This window comes from Sinocyclocheilus rhinocerous, unplaced genomic scaffold, assembly GCF_001515625.1.
Source record: "Sinocyclocheilus rhinocerous isolate Xijiao unplaced genomic scaffold, SAMN03320098_v1.1 scaffold460, whole genome shotgun sequence".
In the NCBI taxonomy this organism is placed as follows: Eukaryota; Metazoa; Chordata; class Actinopteri; order Cypriniformes; family Cyprinidae; genus Sinocyclocheilus; species Sinocyclocheilus rhinocerous.
The window spans coordinates 141,494-161,972 of NW_015667268.1; the positions used below are offsets into that span (position 1 = coordinate 141,494).

The window sequence follows — 20,479 nt, forward strand, 5'->3', positions numbered from 1 at the left end:
GCCTCTCACACACATACTGGCGAGTAAAATCTAAGAATTTATTAGCCAATGGCTAATGTTAGACGTTATTTAGTCGCCCAGAGTAAGATTTAGTCGCATATGTGAGTGATTTACTCGCAATGTAGAGGGTTGTTTCAACTGAAGTATCATTTGGAGTGAGCCAGCAGAAGCAAATATAAATACTCTAATGACCACCTCAATTTCATCCCATTACATGACCCACAAACCCTTGCTTTCTCTCTTTAGTGTGAGCGTGTGATTACTGTCATTCGCTTGAAGAGCGGAGCTTTACAGCGCTGTCAGATCATTCCTCAGGGGTATCAATAAACATTGCAAAAAGCATTAAACGGGCAACACGGTCGTGTTTAAACACACACAGGCGGTGTACCCCACAGACTGTTGTGCTAATGAGCATAACACACTCAGGATTACTGATGCAGTGGTGCCAACAGCGTCTGATAGCAACACGTCACCATGGCAGCCAAAACAAAACAAAAACGACTTTCACTGGAGTACACACAAACGACAAGACTTGACCAACCTTGCAAACAAGCCACATGAACTAGGGCTGCACGGTTTGAGGATTAAAATTTAACTGATTAAAAAATATTGCAATTGTGATTCAAAATTAGGCAGAAAACCATAGGACGCCACTGAAGCTTCTATTTTGTTGTAAAAATAAATTAAGCATTTCTCATTATGAATTTGAGAAGATGGTTAGCACGTTTCGAATGCATGTTTTTAGTGACCCAAACTCAGAGCAGATGCAAAGAGTTTGTGAGGAGCAGATTTTTACTGTGAACTGAGCCACTCTGAGAAACTGAAAACACTGTATCAGGAGCTGCTCATGTGTATAAGAACACAATGCCATGCTTCACTCCGAAACACACACCGCATCAAAGTCTATTTAAGGCAAGTCACTGCACTCGGCAGCCATCTTTGAAACACCTCTCGGGCATGCAAGTGCAGCTCCTATCTTTTTGAATGGAGAAACATCAGATTCTCCAAAACTGTTCACCAACCTTATGATTAAATTTCATATTTGAAATCACCAATGAAATCTGACAACTCAGTCATATAAATGTTGTTTCTTTTGCTCAAATGGCGTTAAAAAGCTTATTTTTCAGGCTAGACCAGCCAGTGCGCACATCTAACCTGACCGTTTCTACAGCAACCGGGACTTCTAACCATAGATATGTATAGGTAGATGCCTCATCCAACAGCTCCAAGCATGTAGACACCTCTGTCATCTTGCAACAGTTAACTTGACGTCATATACCATAATAATGAATATTCGAAGATGCCACAATCCTGCACAGCCGATGGATGTAAAAACCGCCGGGATTTAAATTCCCGAAGAAACGGGATAACCTTTCACAGGTGAGAATACGAGAGAGGGGTGGAACCAAAGATACTCTTTGATTATGACGTCAAGTTGACCCTTCAATTTGGCGGACGGCTTACGTATAGCAGCCCGTAGAAACAGTCGCTAATGAGGCATCTACGTATACGTATATATATCTATGCTTCTAACGGCAGCTGCAGTGACGCGATGACTTTACCGATTAGTGATTGGCTCTTTTACTCAGAAGGCGGGGCTTCCTTCGATGGAGCGGCCATATTGAGCGTTGCATTTTTTCCCCATTCAAAACTATACGAGTGACACGCCTTGGTTATTCTATAGTCTTTGACTGCATATATGTTTCACTGAATTTGTGATGTCAGTTTTTTTTTTTTGAGTAACCGTGTAACCCTAGATCTAACTAGTAATATATCAACCAGACAAATTAATCAGACCATATTTGCATCTCATACCCACCTAAACAAGGGTGTCGGTTTAAAAAACGTAAAACTAAATGTAAAAAAAACATTTTTCGAATTACATTTATATTCAACAATATATACAATATTGTTACCATCTAAATCAATAACTCTAGAGATATCTGCCATAAATCATTAATATCTAAACTATAAATGCAAACAAATCAACTTAGTACTGCACGGAGACCAGACCAACTCGACGCTAGTATTGAGGATCCCTGGGGCTACACAGGGTGGAATGTGTGTGTGTGAGAGAGAGAGAGAGAGAGAGAGAGAGAGAGAGAGACACAGAGACAGAGACAGAGAGAGAGTATTGTTGTGAGGCTGGGGGTCACAGGATACACTCCTGACCCATCTGTTGCTCACTGAACTAATGATCATGTGTGGGGGTAGAGAGAGATTACAAACACATAACGCAAGCACTCCATCATCAGCTCTATTAAAGCTAATCAGAGGTTAACATCAGCATCCGAGCTAAAGCAACACAAGACATCAGCAAAATTAAATATGCAGAGACTCACAGACTCACGCAAAAGCATCTAAACACTTGCTAAGTGAAGACCACCACTGTTTGATTTAACATTAAAAAAAATTAAGTTAACACAAGCATTATTTATGCCTAAAAATAAAACTGTTGTGGAAATGAAAACAGGTTAATCAACACTAACAGTAAAACTCACTGTTTCCCCTTCGAGAAAGACTGAAACACTGTTTGAGCAACAGCCTGCTTTCAGACCAATATGCTATTTGAATGAAAAAGTCAAATGCTACAGCAGTTTTCTTTCTCAAACAAGTCTTTAATATGATTAGTGCACTAGAAATAAAAGCAAAAAAAAAAAAAAAAAATTGTCAATTTTGTTTTTATTCTAAAACATTACTTTTAAAAAAATCACAACTTTTGAAGGTGCTCCAAGATTTTTGGACTGAGAAAAGTAATTAAATTAACACTAATTTCATACAATATTTACTCAAAATTCACATTCTTCTTTGAACTAATATGCCTGAAATTGACAAGTCTCCAGCAGATTTTGAAGCAAAAAAAAAAAACACACACACAAGTGGGAACTAACACTTCTGTCAATCGTTCAAGCAGACAGACTTTTCAGACAATATCAGCCCATTAATTAGACTGCAATACCAACCATCGCTACAGAACAGACTAATTTCTATGAAGTTTCACTAGAGGGGGTCTAGCGGTTCCTGTATGCACAAAGCAGATTCATTAGCTCTGGACTGGACAGACTCCATCCTGCCCCCTATAAAACAAACAATCGGGACTGAAAGAGGAAGACATTTAACACTGCAGTGCTAACTGACAGTGAGCTGCTTCAAATCCAGTTTGAGCAGAGATCTGCTCTGCTGATTAAATACGACTGATCCATCAGAGCCGCCACAGCACACGCTGATGAAGCCCACGGGCTCCGACTGACCCATACATATCAGCGGCTCTGATCAGCCAGTCTTCTCTGGTCACTGCAGCGTCCTGTGGTCAGACAGGTTTGCAAAATGACTAATATGCAAACCTATCTGAAGTGTATACAACACTTTCCTACAGAGCTGTGCTAGTTTCAAGCCTTTCCTTTTCACATGACAAAATAATTCAAACTCATATTTCAAGTCCACTTATTTAGTATGTTGTAAAAGGTGACACTGATTATGCACAATATATAATGTAATATGATTTTACTGATTTAAGTGAAAGCAACACTGTGAATATAACAATTTTCATGGTTTTATAAGGCCATTAAGTTTCCTAAAGATCCTGTCGTTAGACTAGTTTAGCTCTCCTTCCTTTTTCCACGACTTGCAAGTATAAGATGTTAACGGTGTCTAAAATCGTAATTTCTGCAGTAAAAACGCTGTTAGTGTTGCCAAGCACAATTCATGTCCTTTAATGAGCTCAAACTGAATCAATTCAAAACAATCTATTAGCTTAACTCTGAATGATTCGTTTACGTCGTTAAACTCAAAAAGTGTTTTTGTGTGTTAAAATATTTTCATTTCGGCATGAAATGAAAATTCACTATTTTCTAAATGTATGTTATAGAAGTTATTGGGAACAATTCATCCACGCATAGGTTTAATTGTTTTGTTTTTTGGACGTTGTAATTTTTAAATCAAAATATCATAACTGGATCTTCCAGGGAAATGATAGACTTCTCTCTGGTGTTAATAAAAACATATGCAGATGCCCTATAACAACATTTCAGATAATTATCATTACAATGACAGCCATGCACAGCCAGCCAGTTCTTGCATTATAAACACCTTCAGGCTGATACAAGACTTGATCCTCATATTGCAGGTTATTCTGCAACAGGTCGGTTGCATGTTATATTTGTTGTTTATACAGCTCAAAGTGCTGGTTGAATGATTGTCCAGAGCAGGCGCTCATTATGTCAGCCTTCCATGAGATTAAGCCACATGTGGTGGTCCCGGCATGGCCTAACCGGGGGTTCGTTCAATTCAGCACACAATACTGAATGCATAGACTTCCAGAACAACATGGTTAAGCCTCTTTACGCTCGAGTGCCACAGATCTGGGCTTGAGACGATGGGGGAAGGTACCTCAGACCTTCTACACACACCCTTCCCAGAGTGCACCAGTGAAGCGTGACTCTGAGCAAGACACAGGCCATAAAAGTGAACTGATAAAACTGCGTAGATAATTCAAATGACCAAGTTCATAGCCATCAACAACGAGGAACTTGAATGACAGTGTTATAAAAGCGTTAAACGTCTTGACAAGAGTTAACACCAGAAAAGGGATCTTTTGGTTATACGTAAAGGTCGAAGTTGAGCTCTACATTCAAAGTGCCAGAATCTGAAAACACCTAGCTACATGTTACCAAACCACAAGAGGGTCAGGACGATCATTTTCTTGCTGGGATGAGCCGCATGATTTCCTTAATATAAGGAAATAGGAAGTCTTATCCTAAGTGCTACTTTGTTTTAATCTGACTACAGCTCATTTAAGTTTCTGGCCCATGCAAATACCAGTCTCTCTCTCGTGACCTCTGTCTTTCCTCTAAAAGGGCGGAAATGACGGTTCAACTGACATGTGCTGCACCCTAGTTTAGCCGGTTTGGCTTTTCCGCATTATATCCCCCACACAGCCATGCATGCTATCCCACACACCTCCATTTATGAACTCCGACTGAAAGCAAAAGATTAGGTTGAGTGATATTTGACCATGCGCATATCTATGTGCACTGACTATGTATTTAATAGTAGAAACACCTACCATCTAACTTTACATATAAATGCATATTTTAAACACAAACGAATAATGTTCAAGAAAAAAAATGAATTAAATCTTACATAAATGTACGTAATCATTTTAATGTGCAGAGACATGCCCCACTTGAAACAAGGTACATCAATGTTTGACTACCGTTAGCTTCCTTCAGTTACTTCGCACATCTCTCTCAGCAGCTCTGCCCACCCCCAACATTAGATAAGCCCACTGCAGCTTTCACCTCACTCCGCTGACAAGAAAATCACACGGGCAATAACATGAGGCGGGTTTCTGTGATAAGTCTTGATTATACGGCTGATTTTACTGATGTGACACCTGTATCAGTTAGCTTAGCTTAGCTCACGCAGCTAGCTGACCAACTGGCCTTTAGCTCTACGCGCATATTCTAGTTTTACTCTCTGGCTGAACCATATATTCCCGCTTTCTGACAATAATACATCGGCAAGCCGTATTGCACATAAACTGAATGGCTCATAGGTCTAATAAAGCTCATATTAGCAGATTTAGCGTACTCACCCCCGCTCACTGATGCAGCACTCCGCCTGCGACTCCAGCGCGTCACGTGCGCTTATACGCGATACATCCAGAAAAAGAGGCTCCGCCTTCTCCGCGCATCCGATTGGCTACTGCATTCAGCGTAGACACGCCTCTTGGACAATGCGAGATGATGATTGTCCAGATTTCATGTCTGTCATAGACTGTGGTCTCCGCCTCCGACCTGCACCTCGTGGACACCCCTGATTGGCCGTCGAGGACACGGAAATAGACGCTTATTGGACACATCAGGGTAGAAGCGAAAGATGACGGATACTTGTGCTGTGTCCGAAATGCCATACTATCATACTACTCTTACTATTTCTGCAGTATCCAGTATGTATACTGTGCGTAGTATGCAACCTTTCTGTATGCATGGAATAAACGGATGACCTACTATATTTGCCAGAATCTGCTAAATATAACTCAAGTACACTGAAATCAGTACAGAAGCTGTGTTCGGAATGGCATACTACCATACTGCTCCTACTATATTGCAGTATGCTGTGTGTATACTGTGAATGGTATGTGCATTTTCTGTATGCATGGAATTCCAGGATTACCTGCTACACTTGCTGAAATCTGATGTATGCATCTGAAGACGATCCACTTGTTGTTTCATCTTCAAATGCGTGAGTGAACTGGAGGCGGGGAAATAGTAATTATAAACACCTTCATATGTACATGTTACTGTAAACTACAATATTGCAGCGTATCTAAAAACAATATCGTTAGTAAGACATACCTTAACTCGTTCACCGCCAGCATTTTTGATGATTTTCACTAAAATTTCGTGACCCCCAGAATATTTTGTTTTATTAATATCTGAACATCAAAATAAAGAACAAAGCCTCTACTTTTAAACAACAACAACAACAACAAAACCGTTTTATTCTAGCTTCAAGCATTCTTTTTTTTAAATCAACACTCGAATGTAGTTAAGTTTTATAAAAATTAAAAAAAAGCCACATTTTCGCGAAAAAAAAAAATCGCGTTTTTATTAAATACTAGGCTACATCTGGATCATATTCAGTAGGATGATCAAAGCAAAGATGCAGTAGATCGCTTCCATCAACACCCCCAAAGCTTGCACAGTCCTTTGCCACTTCCGGGATCGACTTTTCACTCATAACATTATTAGGCAGTTTTCATTTATATGCTGTTTATTGTTGATGATCGCATTGTTTTTCATATGCATATGCATACATTACATACGAGATAGCTGGTTTCTGCGTCTTCCTCGCATGTGTTTTTGATCGGCACGTTCTAGACTCATTCAGGAGATGCTAATAGCGCCCCCGAGCGTATAACAGAGAGAACGCGGAAACCCGGAAAATTCCGTGTTTGGCGGGAAAGAGTTAATCTCTACGTTTCCGAAAATGACGTCACTTTTATCTCTATAGCGGTTTATGCAGTACAGATTGTTTCAAAGATATTAAATAATATAATAGTAATATTGCAATAATATAATATATAAATAACATATAATATATAAATGTAAAAAAATTCAATTATGCAAACAGAATTCAATGCCGCTGTAAAGCAGTGTATATTTACTCTAAGTGCACATAGCCTGATTTATTGGCAGAGACTATTTTCATTAACTCCGCCCACCAATGCCTGACTGCGATAAACAGCACTGCAAAAGAGGCGTGTGTTTGTCTGAAGTGTTTGTGGCGTAAAACCCTAAACGATTCGACCCGAGTTCGAATCCGCATTTTGTCAAACTCCTTCTCCTTTTCCCATCACATATCAAATCGGAAAGGCATTTATTTTCTATAAAAATAAAATATTTGAAAATTGGAAATAAAACGCCTCATTAATAATACAGTGTTTATTGGGTATGGTTAGCAGTAGGTGTAGGGACTAGGTGGGCTTTAATAATTTTAATAAATATGATAATTTACACGCAATATGTTATTGGATACTGTTTTATAATGTACTACAGTACTGAAGTATAAATATCTGCCACCTAACTACTATTTACACAACCTATTGCTTAAGAAAATACTGCTAGCCTATTTTAAACAGAATGTATCATTATTTGCACTTGGTGTAACTAGAATATATCGCTTTTTCCAGTGTAACTGCCAAAAAGAAAGTAATATCATTGTTCAGTTAAAGACAGCTCAGTGTCGATTCAGTTTTGTTCAGTATGTAAAGTTAATTAATTATGAAATGAGTTAAATTGGGCAATATAGCATTGTTTACTAGTATGAACCCTTATTAGCAAGCCTTTGTAAAAAAGAATGGTTTGCAGATTTATTTGTAAGGTAACAGCCTCAACAGCTGTGCTGAATTAATGTTCAGTGTTTAATGTTCATTTTCATGTGACGACACTACTCTGAAACATTATTTGTTACTTATACTGTTTCACACACTATTCTTAAAAAAATAGTAGGCAGTATGCACTGTGTACCGGGCAGTAAGCAGTAAGCTAGTGTGCCATTCCGAACACAGCCTTGAATACTTGGGAAGCAATCACATTCCTACTTTTTATTTTACATGCCAAAGTGGTATAAATTAAATGCTTTAGATTTTATAGCAGTAAAAAGTTTGGACAAACATTTGATGAAAATTGTTGTCATGAATGCTTCTGTCTAAATGTTTGAAAATAATACAATTAGATTTGTAGACACATATAATACCAAGATACCTTGTTTTTTTTTTTTACAAAATCACCAAAAATCTTTTTTTTTTTGGTTACACAAATTCTGGTAAATGTGTACATTTAGAGACATTAGGAATCGTGACATCATGCTACATTGCGGCATTATGACAGATATTAACCTAGCATTAACTTCACAAGCAAACACAACGTTTTCTTCATTGTTAAAGGGATAATTCACACAAAAATGAAAATTCAGAAGAATATTGTTATCCAAACAGTTTTGGTGTCATACAGTAAGTAATGTCAAATGATGTAAAATCTTCATCTTCATCCCTTTAAGGGTCCTTGACAGCACACATATATTTCCATCTGTTCTCCTTCAAGCTGATTTGCCCATTTAATTTACCATCCTTTAGTGTGAGACTGTGAATAGATTCTTTATTGCTGGTTATTGTCATGCGAGTGAAACTGAATTCCTGTATTTAGTGTTTAGGGCAGACCCCAAAAGTCCCTCATCTTGTTTGTTTTTCAGGTGGCCATTGTCTCATTTACATCAGATGACCGGCTCCAGGGCAGTGAGACGGGTAGAGCAGCTGTCAGTGGCTGGTTAACCTGTTAACCAGGTTTATATCAAACTCACTAATAAAGACGCCCAAGGGGTCTTCATGACCTTATAAATAATGTTGGGGATCCTACAGATTGATGCATTTATTAACCGGATAGAGTAAGATATTATTCAGAAATTGGGAGGGTCAGAATCAAAGGCACCTGTTATAAATCAGCATGGCAATAATGACAGCTACAAGTGATTTGACTTCCATAAATACAAAGCTGCCATAAGAGAAGATTATAATAGACAGATATTTCTTTTGTTTCTAGATTTATAATCATGCTCAAAACATTGATGATAGTATAAAAACAATACTTTGCAACCATAGCAACATATAAACACTGTAGTCAAGTTTGGACTTGGTCTTTATTCAAAATGTTTGGCAGCAGCATTACATTTTCAATTGAGTTCATGGATCAAATGGGCTAATCAAGAGAAAACAGGGCAGGGACAGTGAAAGACGGTGGCGCTGTATTTCTCCTCGACCTGTCCGCGGGGAAGTGACTCTCCTCTAAAACAACATCAGCGTTGTTGTAGGTCAGATGGTGTTATCTTACAGCACATGCTTTCTCTTTTTCTTTCCTTCTTTCCTTGAAGATAACTTTGCTCTGTAGCTCAAGATCTTGTCAAACATGCTGATCGCTCACTTTACCTATAACCATCAGTGTTATATTACGATATAGTGAATCATTTTAAGGCATGAAAAAATATCAGAACCCTTGACAAATTTGTGTAGCATCTGATAAATATTATTTCTATTATCAGAGAGCAAACTGAGCATACCAGCGCACTGATTGACACTGAGCTGTACAGATTTCAAGCCAGACATATTTTGGTCTCTCTATATTATTATATAGAGACCCAGAGGTCTGTTTCTGTTTAACTCTATCTGAAAATGCGGCCACATCAGCACACTACTGCGTCACATTAAGGCAGGAAGAGGAAAAACAACATATTGCAAGAAATAATATGTCTGATTGGAAAGTAAAAAATGGTATTAATAATAAATGTAAAAAAAAAAATGCTCAGAAGGCTTCCCTCTTGTTTGTTGTGATTGCTTTCATTTTAATTATATCAAGAAAAGTCCAGCGATTTCGGTTTTTAGAAGAAACATTTTTGCAGCATACACTCTAGTTACAATAAACGTTGCTCTTTCAGTATAGCGCATCTTTTGGACTGACTTTGGAAACACACGCTAGGCCTGTGCACGAACAAACACATATCTAGCACGGCCGGTGTACTCTTAATGTATCATAATAAATACAATAAATACACACCATTTGGAGTAGCCTAAACAGAATCATTTGTCAACTAATTAACGACAGAAATTCAACTTTGAAAATCGAATGTCGATTAGGAAATGAAGAGTCTTCCGTTCCAAAAGCAGCATTTGTTGAATGTCAAAGTGTTTCGTGAAACGGGCGAGAGACCGCTCAGGAAGCCCTTGACAACAGACCAGTGTAGTTACATAAACTCAACCATGAGCATATATATATATACATATAAATACAGTTTACAAAATACAGCGTCTTCAGTCGTCTGCGGCGCGTCCGGCAGCACGAGCTGTACGTCTTTGAGTGCCATCGCTTGGCATTCTCTACCTGCTAGAACAGCTTGCCGCCAGCAGTTGGCGCTATTGGACCAAGCTAAAGAAACTCGCGTGAGGGGCTCATGTGGAGGTGCTGAGCAGACTCCATCCTGCAGCAGAGACCCGGTGAAGTCATGAGGTATTGCTGAGCACCAGTCACTCTGCTTTCTTGATAAAAATCTGTCGAGAGAGAAGTTGGAACTGACAAGAAGTTGCTTAACTGTAATGATCTGTAATGACATCATATACAGTACTGCGCAAGTGTCAGGCTTTTAGTATTTACAACAACAACAAAAAGCGCGTTATTTCTATGTTTTGCTGTAGTGTGTCAGTAGGAAATATCAGATTACATTTCCAAACATTCCTTTTGCCATTAATTGTAATAATGCAGTGAGACTTTTGTATGCGCAAGGAGCCAGTGCTCCACACAGAGATCTTAAACGGACTTAAAACCATTTTTTCTGGTGAAGACTTTTGCACATTAATGTGTATACACAAAAATGTTTTGACAATAATAAGAAATGTTTCTTAAGCAGCAAATCAGCATATTACAATGATTTCTGAAGGGTCGTGAGGCAATGGCTGCTAAAAATTCTGCTTTGCCAACATATTCAAACAGAAAACAGTTGTTTTAAATTGTAATAAAAATAATATTTCACAATATTACTGTTTTTACTGTATTTTCAATCAAATAAATGCAACCTTGGAGGAGCACAAGAGACATCTTTCAAAAATTTAAAATCTTATCAACCCAAACTTTTGAACTCTAGTGTATATTGCATATAAGTTATACATTAATAATTAAAATATAAATTAAAATACAGTTTCATATATATTTGTAATATATATATATATATATTTTACCTTTTTAACAAAATTATCTGGTAAAATAAGCAACAAAATAATAATTGTTATTATTAAAAATGTAATTATAATGTTAAATACACACACACACACACAGGGGACCACAATTTAGGTCCCCACCGTGACACGAGTCCCCATGAGTCTGTGTGTATTCAGGTTTAAGTCCCCACCAGGATATATAAACCAGTACACACACGCACACGCACACACACACACACATACACACACGCACACACATATATATACACTTACACACACGCACGCACGCACGCACACAGTATGTAGGTAGTAGGTTGGTTACTAGGTAAAGTCCATGTGAGTGAGGAACAGATGGTGAGCGGTTGTGTTGTGCTGTACCTCGCTGAGAATGACCCACACAGGAGAGTCAGTCCGTACTGAGAGCCGCAGAGCCTCCAGCGGGCCGAAGGAAGCATCCACCTCCCCCTCCGCGATCCCGTTGTCAAACTTCCCTGAGGGACGGCATCAACACACACTGTGAGAGGCTGCACGCTTCATCTCTAGCTCTGTGGACAAGCTCTTCATAAACATTTGGATAACAAGTCTTTTGAGATGTGGGGAATAGAAGGCTGAGGCAGACCGTGCCAAATCTTCATATTTGAATCAATTCAGTAGAAAAACAATCCATTAACAGGTTATCGCTCTCATTGTGAGCAAGTGCTGTAATTTATGTTTTTGTGTGGAACGCATTAAACTACAAACAAAACAACATACAGTAGAGAAGGACAAAACGTCATTTGAAATTTTTGAATGATAAATATTTTAAAGGATTTATATGTATTTTTTTGCTTGCCCATGTTCCTGCAGTGCTCAAAACCATCTGTCTGTATTATATTCAGTATATTAATGACTGAGGGGATATCTAACGCTCTGTCATGAGCGACGGGCTTCAATAAACCCTACAGTAATCAAACAGACATTCCTACATAATAATGAGAAAACAGAAGATACTGCACCCACAAAAAGACTTTAGACATTTCAAAATAAAGCTTATGTAGGATTTCCCCCTTGGATTTGATGTGTGAGCTCAAGAACGTAAGAGAGAATGGCAGAAATCATTGAATGTTTCACACAAATCTCTTTTCCACGAGTTGAATTCTCCTTGTTTATGTTCTCATGTAACAGCTTCAGAAGTGGCGCTCTCTCAGGAGCATGTCACTGTGGAGTCCGTTTTAAGGGCCATATGATATATCACAAAATGGGTTAAAGACGGTGAAACAAGACTATACCTATAGAAAAAAAACTATACCATCAGGAAAAAAAAAAATACAGTCATTCAGAACCACTCAATCTGTGCATCAAAAATTCTGAATCATTGTTTATTTCAGAGAAAACAAATGGCTTTATTTTATTAGGCCAGCGCATGCTTCATACGAGCATGAATGTGGTTTATGGGCTGAATCATGCTGCTATATTTAGTATGTACTTCACAGCAGGTGCCAGTGTATGTTTCGGCTCACCTATTCTGACAAAGCCGTCTTCTGTGCGCTGGTACTTTGGCGTCTTCTCTCTCCCCTCCTTCAGCGCTTCTTTCTCTGACTGAATATTCTGATGAAGAGGGACAAAAGTGTTGGAGTGTTTCTGCACATAACCCTCTCCTCTTCAGTAACTCATCACATCTGTTCTTCAGCCAGAAAAATACACACGCTCCCCGTTTTACAAGCAAACATCCACCTGAAAAAATCTTTGCTAGAGTACATACACATAACACAAGTCCTTGATAATCACAGTCCTAAATAGTCCTAAAACTCCATCAACTGATTAGTGAATTATAGAAATCCTTTTTATATACCGCTATTTAAAACTCGAGGGTCAAATGTGTTGCTGAAAGTGACCACAAATAGAATCATTCTAGTTTGGGAAAAGAATAATGTAAACACAGATATCGGATACAAGTCACGTCTTAAGTAAATATAAACAGAAAAAAATTGGATATGGTCAAAAATTTGGATCTGTGCATTAAGCTGTGCAGTGCAAGCAGCTTAAGGTCAATAGTTATTTCTGGAATTAAATTTGAGTTAATTGTTTTATTAGAAAAATTCCCATAGTCTAATATGGAAGGAGGGACCCCAGCCATATCCAGAGAGACTTTAGCGTGAACTCTTTTGACGTGGGCCAGTAAGAAACCAGTGCCCTTTATTCTGTTGCATGCAATATCTCTATATGAATGAACAGTTTATGAAAGCGAGTGGAACTGCAGAGTTTTGAGAGATCTGAGCCGATATTCCATTATTAAAAATTCCAGTTTTGGCAGAGAATCTCCTGATAGAGATATATTGAACCAATTTGTGTTTGTGCTTTTCTGTCAAGATAAAATAAAACTGACAGCAAAAATAATTAAAGCATGAAAGAAGCATTAACTGTAGCCACAAGCTGACATTTACAGAGGAAGCTCTGTAGCACCGTTCACAGCACAGTAACAGTTGTTCCCGTGTGAGCAAACAGCACTAGATATGGGGTGTACATGTTGTGTCTGCATCCCTGGCAACTGTAACTTCTGAAACGGCTCTTACGAGGCTTCTTCTTAGACTGAAACTCAGTGATATGACCCAAGAGAAGACAAATATGTTCAAAACCCCAGCAGAGCATCGCTCTAATTTCCCCAAACTGCATTAACAGCATAAAACAGACCACAAATACTCTTTCCTCCAGGGCATTCCCTGCTAATTTCCTGTATACGGTAACGGTAGAATTCCATAAATGTCCCTAAAGGGAGCTTTAGAAAGACGGAAATGAGGAGAAAAGAGAGATATAACAACCCGGCAGCAGGGAGGAGAAGCAGAAATCAGCGAGAGGACGAGAGATATTACAGGGCGACAGGCTCTCGCTCTTAGAAAATCCTGCTATTAATCTTGCGGTGAACGTCCGTTTCCGGCTGTAATCTTAAATCACAGTGCCACCCCTCTTCTGCTCTCCCCCGGGAGAAAATATCTCCTCCACACCGACCGCACACACAGCAGGTCACATTTTATTACCCTGTGTCAGTACAGTTCCATTAGCTCACAAAATACAAGTATATCTTGATCTCCACTGCTTTCCCTGAACTCTCACTGTCTGATGCTGTTTTTTTTTTTTAGTTTTAGTTAACTATAGCAGAACTAAAATAAGTGACTCAACTCTTGCTGAGCCTAGATGTGTGTGAAACTCTAAGAACCAAGAATGTTTGGCATGACATGAATGTTAAGTCACAGTAAAACTGGAGTGTTTTTCGACGAAGGTAACTCTTGAAACTTTTGCTTTTTGAATTTAACACAAGCAATCGTGCTGAGCCTGTCTGGTATCATTTGGAGCGGGATCGATGTGGTGCTGAAATATGACTCCCTGTCAGCTTATGACTCCTCTGCTTCTCCCTACCGCACAGCAAATGCAATTGGATCAAAGAAATGCGATCAAAAAGTTTGTGACAGGCCTACTTATGTTCATTTCATTTTTGTGAATTCAAGCTGAACATTAACACACATTTAGCGTCATTGTTAAAAATTACTACAGAAGGCCATGATCTGATCAAATGTTTTTTTCAAGTTAATTTGTAATCAACATGACTCTTTCTTCATCCACTATCTTGGACTTACACTTTTTCAGTGCCTTGAGGTCCTGAATACATTCAAACTAAATTTGGCCAAAACTAAGTTAGTTTGTTGAAACTTCACGCCACCTCGGAACTGCCACTGGTCCATGATGATTACATAATATTTGCTGAATATTTTGGCTGAATAGACAGCATTTATTTGAAATGGAAATCTTTAGTAACAGTTGCTCTGCTCTTTCTAACTTCTGTTTACTCCTGAGCGAAGAACTAAGAAGAACATCGCAAGAGGAAATCGGACCTTTAAAAAAAATCGAGCTATGGTGCTCTCTGTGGTTGCAATGATGTTATCCACCCGCAAGCATGATTTGAGATATAAGTCATGTCTGTAGTGTGGCACAAGTTACACGGCATGTTTAACAGGAATTGAACAAACCCTTAACCCTAAATACGGGCAATAATAATAGTGATGCTGCACATTTAAATAGGTTCTAAGCCATCTATGATAGATTCAGCTCTTGACTTCTGCTCAAACAGAAACCATGCCAAAAAGTGTTTGTGACGGCAGTATATTTTCAACACTGACTGAAGTCTTGAGCTTGCTGAGACAGTGTTTCAGCACAGATCTGTGGGGTGTTTATGGAGGCTGCAGTGAAGCCCAGAGGGAAACACACAAACAAACAGCAGCGATCCTTCAACAAACACACTGCTAGTGTTCATCTGCACACAATGACAGAGACTCACGTCAAAAGGAAGAACCTCCACCGTAGTGTTGAAGAGCTTGTCTCCAGGGTGCTCGATGTTTCCACTGCGGAAGAAATACCTACACACACACACACACACACACACACAAACACACACAAACACAAACACATCATCCAAACTATCAATCTTATCAATTCCATAAGGAGTACAACGCAAAAGAACTATACCGCATATGTTTCCTCATGTATCATCTTATCATGTAGTTATTTATAGACCCTGCAGCACACAGTGGCCCCAAAAAGTATTTAGACACTTACACTACCGTTCAAAAGTTTGGGGTCGGTAAGATTTTTAAAATGTTTTTGAAAGAAGTCTCTTATGCTCACAAAGGCTGTATTTATTTGATCAAAAATACAGTAAAAACAGTAATATTGTAAAATATATCACAATTTAAAATACCTATTTTCTATTGTAATATACTTTAAAACAGAATTTATTCCTGTGATGCAAAGCTGAATTTCCAGCATCATTATTCCAGTCTTCAGTGTCACATGATCTTCAGAAAACATTCTAATATGCTGATCTGCTGCTCAAGAAACATTTCTGATTATCAATGTGGAAACCATCACTTTTTAAAGGATTCTTTGATAAATAGAAAGAACAATAACAATGATTTGAAATAGAAATCTTGCAACATTATAAATGCTTTTATTGCTACTTTTGATCAATTTAACGCATTCTTGCTAAATAAAATAATTAATTTCTTAAAAGAATTCTTACTGAGCCCACACTTCTGAATGGTAGTGTCACACTATAAATGTCTGAATGTTTTTGAATTATGGAAAATATAAAGAATGACAAACATACTTTTCATACGTACATTTGAAATGATAAATCAACAGATGTTGTGTATAACTTTGTGCTTGTGAAACCTTAATGCAATATCTTCATTCTGTTGTTACATTAAAATCTGAATAAAAGTATCTACAAATACAGCTCAAAAAACACCAGTAGCATTTGAGCACAGATGCCACCTGATAAAATGTCATCTAATGCAATGACTTTCATACATATTTAAGTGTCCAAAAACAATTTTCTTTCTCCTCTATGGATCACTGAAGCATGAGCAATCACAGACACTGGCAGATTTCTCTCTATAAATACATGTGTACAGTGTAAAAGAACACCTGCGCTTGTTAAACTGTGACTCCTGTAGCATGAAGGAAGCCAGTGAGTGAACGTCAAAAGCTCTCATTCAGACTGAGCACTATTAGCTCTCAATTAAGCCTGAAATATGTGATGGGAAAGACTGCGAGACGAGCTCTATTATAAAACAGACTACATGTTTTCTGCTTCATTCATTGACTGCAACCTTCCAAGGTAAACATATGAAACCTCATAACTGACTTGTTTGAGACACCCAAACTTTTTTTTGTCCCCTTAAGAATTTACGTTAATATTTCAATAATTTAATGACACATTCACAATTCTCTGATGTTGGTTAATGGTCACATGACATTCAAGTAAACAAATAAATTAGTTTTCAGTAAGATTTTAATTGTGATAGTGTCTCGGTCCACTTTACATTCACACTAGTGTTTTAAGACGACAATCAAATTGAATACTAAAAATAACAACAATAATAATTATGTTTTAAATATTTATAATTATTTTATAATTATAAAAATGAAGACAGAAATACTGTATATAACTGTAAATGACAATTGTACTGTTAAATTAAAAATTAATAACTGATAATTATAATAATAGTATAACTGATAATTATAATACAAGTTACAATGCTAATATTTATGTCTTTAAATACTCAAGCTTTTATTTGAGCAGAATATTGGTAAAATGCTGTAAACTTCTGTACACCAAATGTTGCTATTTAATCAAACGTGTAATTTAGTGAATTTAGCGCATGTTGCGTTGTCAAATGCATGTTAAACACGCAGCACATGCAGAGATGGTCTCTGTATTTACTGTGAACTGAGACGCTAAAAACACTGGATCAAGAGCTGCTCGCGTGTAAATGAACACAGTGTAACATATTTGAGTAAATGTAATTAGTTACTGTACTTTTTGGCTACTTTGAAATTTGGCTGAGTGTCAAAGACATTAGCAACTTTTACTCTCTACTTGACTACTCTTTTGAATAAGTATAACATGTACTCTTTACTCCATGAGGTGCATGACAGCTAACTTTTTCTACAGCAGTTTATTGAAGGTACGAGATCTTGTGCGCACCCAAACTTGTCAACGAGGCAACTTTACATGACTGTGAGTGCATTAGCAGCTAGTTGCTGAATCACAGGTGTTTTATAGGGCATGGCTGCGGACAGTGACGAGGCAGAAACCAGCACGTCCAGTGCAAAGAGGATTTGACCATTTAATTGAGCATTTTTAACGTGAATATCGGTGTTGAATAGGTGTTGAGGACTAGTGCTTCTTTGAGCCTAAATTCAGTTCGAGTAAAATACTTAAGTACTGTTAAAGTCAGATACTCTATATGACTTTTCCTCAAGTAGTACTGGATTTGGTGAGTTGTAACTTGCAATGGAGTCGTTTTCTCTGTAAGGTATCTCTACTTGAATTTAAATGTGGTTTTCAGGTGATCTTTACACCTCTGCACTATACAGTTATTTAATTAAATTGCAGCATTTGATTTGATAATCGCAATAAGGTATTATCAGAATTATCGTGCAGCGCCATTTATTTATTTGAATTTTACATTCAATATAATTCATTATTAGTTTTCGATCAACTCACAATCCCCATCTACTACCTTCCACCAGCTAATGATATTAAGACCAGCTGGAAACCAGCCATCATCTTCCAAAACACAGTTACCAGCCTGAAAATCACCTTCCAGTATGGAGACACAAACACCAGGTATGATTTTCAGATTAAACTGGACTGTTGATGCTTTTTGATAGCTACATACTGAATGATCTGAACTGAAGGAAGTTCTCAAGTGATCTCATCGCAAGGCACTCTGGGACTGTCTTCTCTGCACAGGACATATTCAGTGCTGTCTTTCTGGCTAAAAGATGGCATCTTAGAGGGCAGCATAATCATTGAGTCTACTGTTTGTTTGTGAAAGCATTGTTGGTATTCATGAAGGCGTAATCCTGCGGTATTATCTGAGAATCTCTGACTGTATGTACCTCTCTACTCGGACAGGTGTGAAGAAGCGGATGCGTATGAAGTCTCCCGCCACAGGTGTGAACGCCCAGAAGAAATCCTCTCCCAGATAGGCCTTCTCCAGCGTGAAATGCTGGTACGTCTTCAGACTGGTGGTGACCTCAGCTAGCGGGTTAGCGTGACCTTTATGCAACGTCTGCTTTCCGAAGTCCTTATCCTGACCAAATAAAGATAGAAGGGCTACATAAACAGCGTCTGGAAAATTCTTCAAATACAGGCACTTTATGTCAAACTAAAAGATTTCAAACTTTTTTATGGTTGCTATATGAAGTTACATTAAAAGTGTCATGCATTCATTATTTTATTTGACTACCTTTCAAATGCCTGTTATGGTTATATTTTATTGTCTGTGATTCAGACTTTTAGGCTATGTCCACATTAATCAGAGTAAATTCAAAAATTGTGTTTTCATTTCATAACACACACTAGCAGTTTCCAAAAGTTGCTCGTCCATTATAAAATCTCACTGAGATGACAGAGACCAGACTTAATAAAGTTCTCTCGCCATTTCTCTGGCATTAGTATTTCATTAGCAAAATAGCCCACCCAAAATATCACTGGTGTGTCCATGTAGAACAAAAAAATCATAACTCCATGTATGGCCTAAAAAATCTATTAATCAATTAATTGCCATGAAACATCAATTGCTAGTAAATTTATTTGACATCTTTGGAATGTAATATGAAGACTGAAGAACTACATTAGTTAAATTGAACTAAAAATGAACAATATTTCCACAGCATTTATTGATCTTAGTTAATGGTAATTTCTACATTTATATTTACACTGTGAACTAACATGTTCACATTAACTAATGTTAACAAATGAGACTTTATTGTAAAGTGTTACCTTATCTATTCACACGGCACCTGAGCCGTTTTAGTGTGGACGGAAAGGCAAAACAGAAGAAAAATAAATTCTCAAATTTATCAGTATGAATGTGGACGTAGCTTCAACTTACACAAAAGTATTAATTAGTACATATTTTAACTATCCACTAAAGAAATGTCTAAATGGTGTCAGTTTAGCAGTTTAAATAACAATTGCAAACCCAGGCCTCCATTTTTAAGCAGACTGGAGTGTGGTGTGTGTGTGCACCAAAACAGCTTTCACATCAACCAAACAAACTGAAATCTAACGTCAAACGGACTTCAGACCAAAACCCATAGTGCCAAAACACACCAAAGGTTGATAAACATGAAGAAAACGAATGACTAGAGACGAAGAATAACAGGCAGGTATTATGATAAACGCAGGGGGAAGAATGCAGTGAGCAGGGCCCTCAGGAAACGGACCGTCAGATGTATTCACCAGCTCGCCAGCCGAGAACAAAAATCAGTACCACACAGAACGGGCAGGTCATACGAGCACTCGTCGCCACGGCAATTCTTCATTTGGAGAGAATAAAGACGGAGCAGGGACACATGCTGATTGATTAGGATATGAGCTCTTATCAGCTGCCTTCTGGATACTGTGATTTGCAATTTGGACAATATGAAGAGAAATGAACACAGTCCTGAGGCAGACTACTCTGCTGGAGGGTTACAAATGTATAAAAAGATTACACACACACACACACACACACACACACACACACACACAGTAACAGTCAAAAGTTTTTTGAACCGTAAGATTTTTTATGTTTTTTAAAGAATTCTCTTCTGCTCACCAAGCCTGCATTTATTTGATCCAAAATACAGCAAAAGCAGTAATATTGTGAAATATTTTTACTTACT

At 37.9% G+C, this 20,479-nt stretch overlaps 2 protein-coding genes across 2 annotated transcripts in view; both read right to left on the reverse strand.

The window, feature by feature from the left end:
* Positions 1-5,659, reverse strand: part of LOC107733432 (calnexin-like) — a 23,507-nt gene extending 17,848 nt beyond the window's left edge. Inside the window, 1 exon segment of the mRNA XM_016545038.1 lies at positions 5,597-5,659. The gene's annotated coding sequence lies outside the window, so the exon portion shown is untranslated.
* A 3,536-nt stretch (positions 5,660-9,195) lies between these two features.
* The window catches only part of LOC107733437 (alpha-1,3-mannosyl-glycoprotein 4-beta-N-acetylglucosaminyltransferase B-like), a 134,012-nt gene continuing 122,728 nt past the window's right edge, over positions 9,196-20,479 (reverse strand). Inside the window, exons 11-15 of the mRNA XM_016545053.1 lie at positions 18,707-18,900; positions 15,576-15,654; positions 12,766-12,853; positions 11,645-11,757; positions 9,196-10,603 (exon numbers count right to left, since the gene is read on the reverse strand). Of these exons, the coding sequence (XP_016400539.1) occupies positions 10,580-10,603; positions 11,645-11,757; positions 12,766-12,853; positions 15,576-15,654; positions 18,707-18,900 (498 nt within the window). The 3' untranslated portion in view covers positions 9,196-10,579. The remainder of the gene's footprint in view (positions 10,604-11,644; positions 11,758-12,765; positions 12,854-15,575; positions 15,655-18,706; positions 18,901-20,479) is intronic.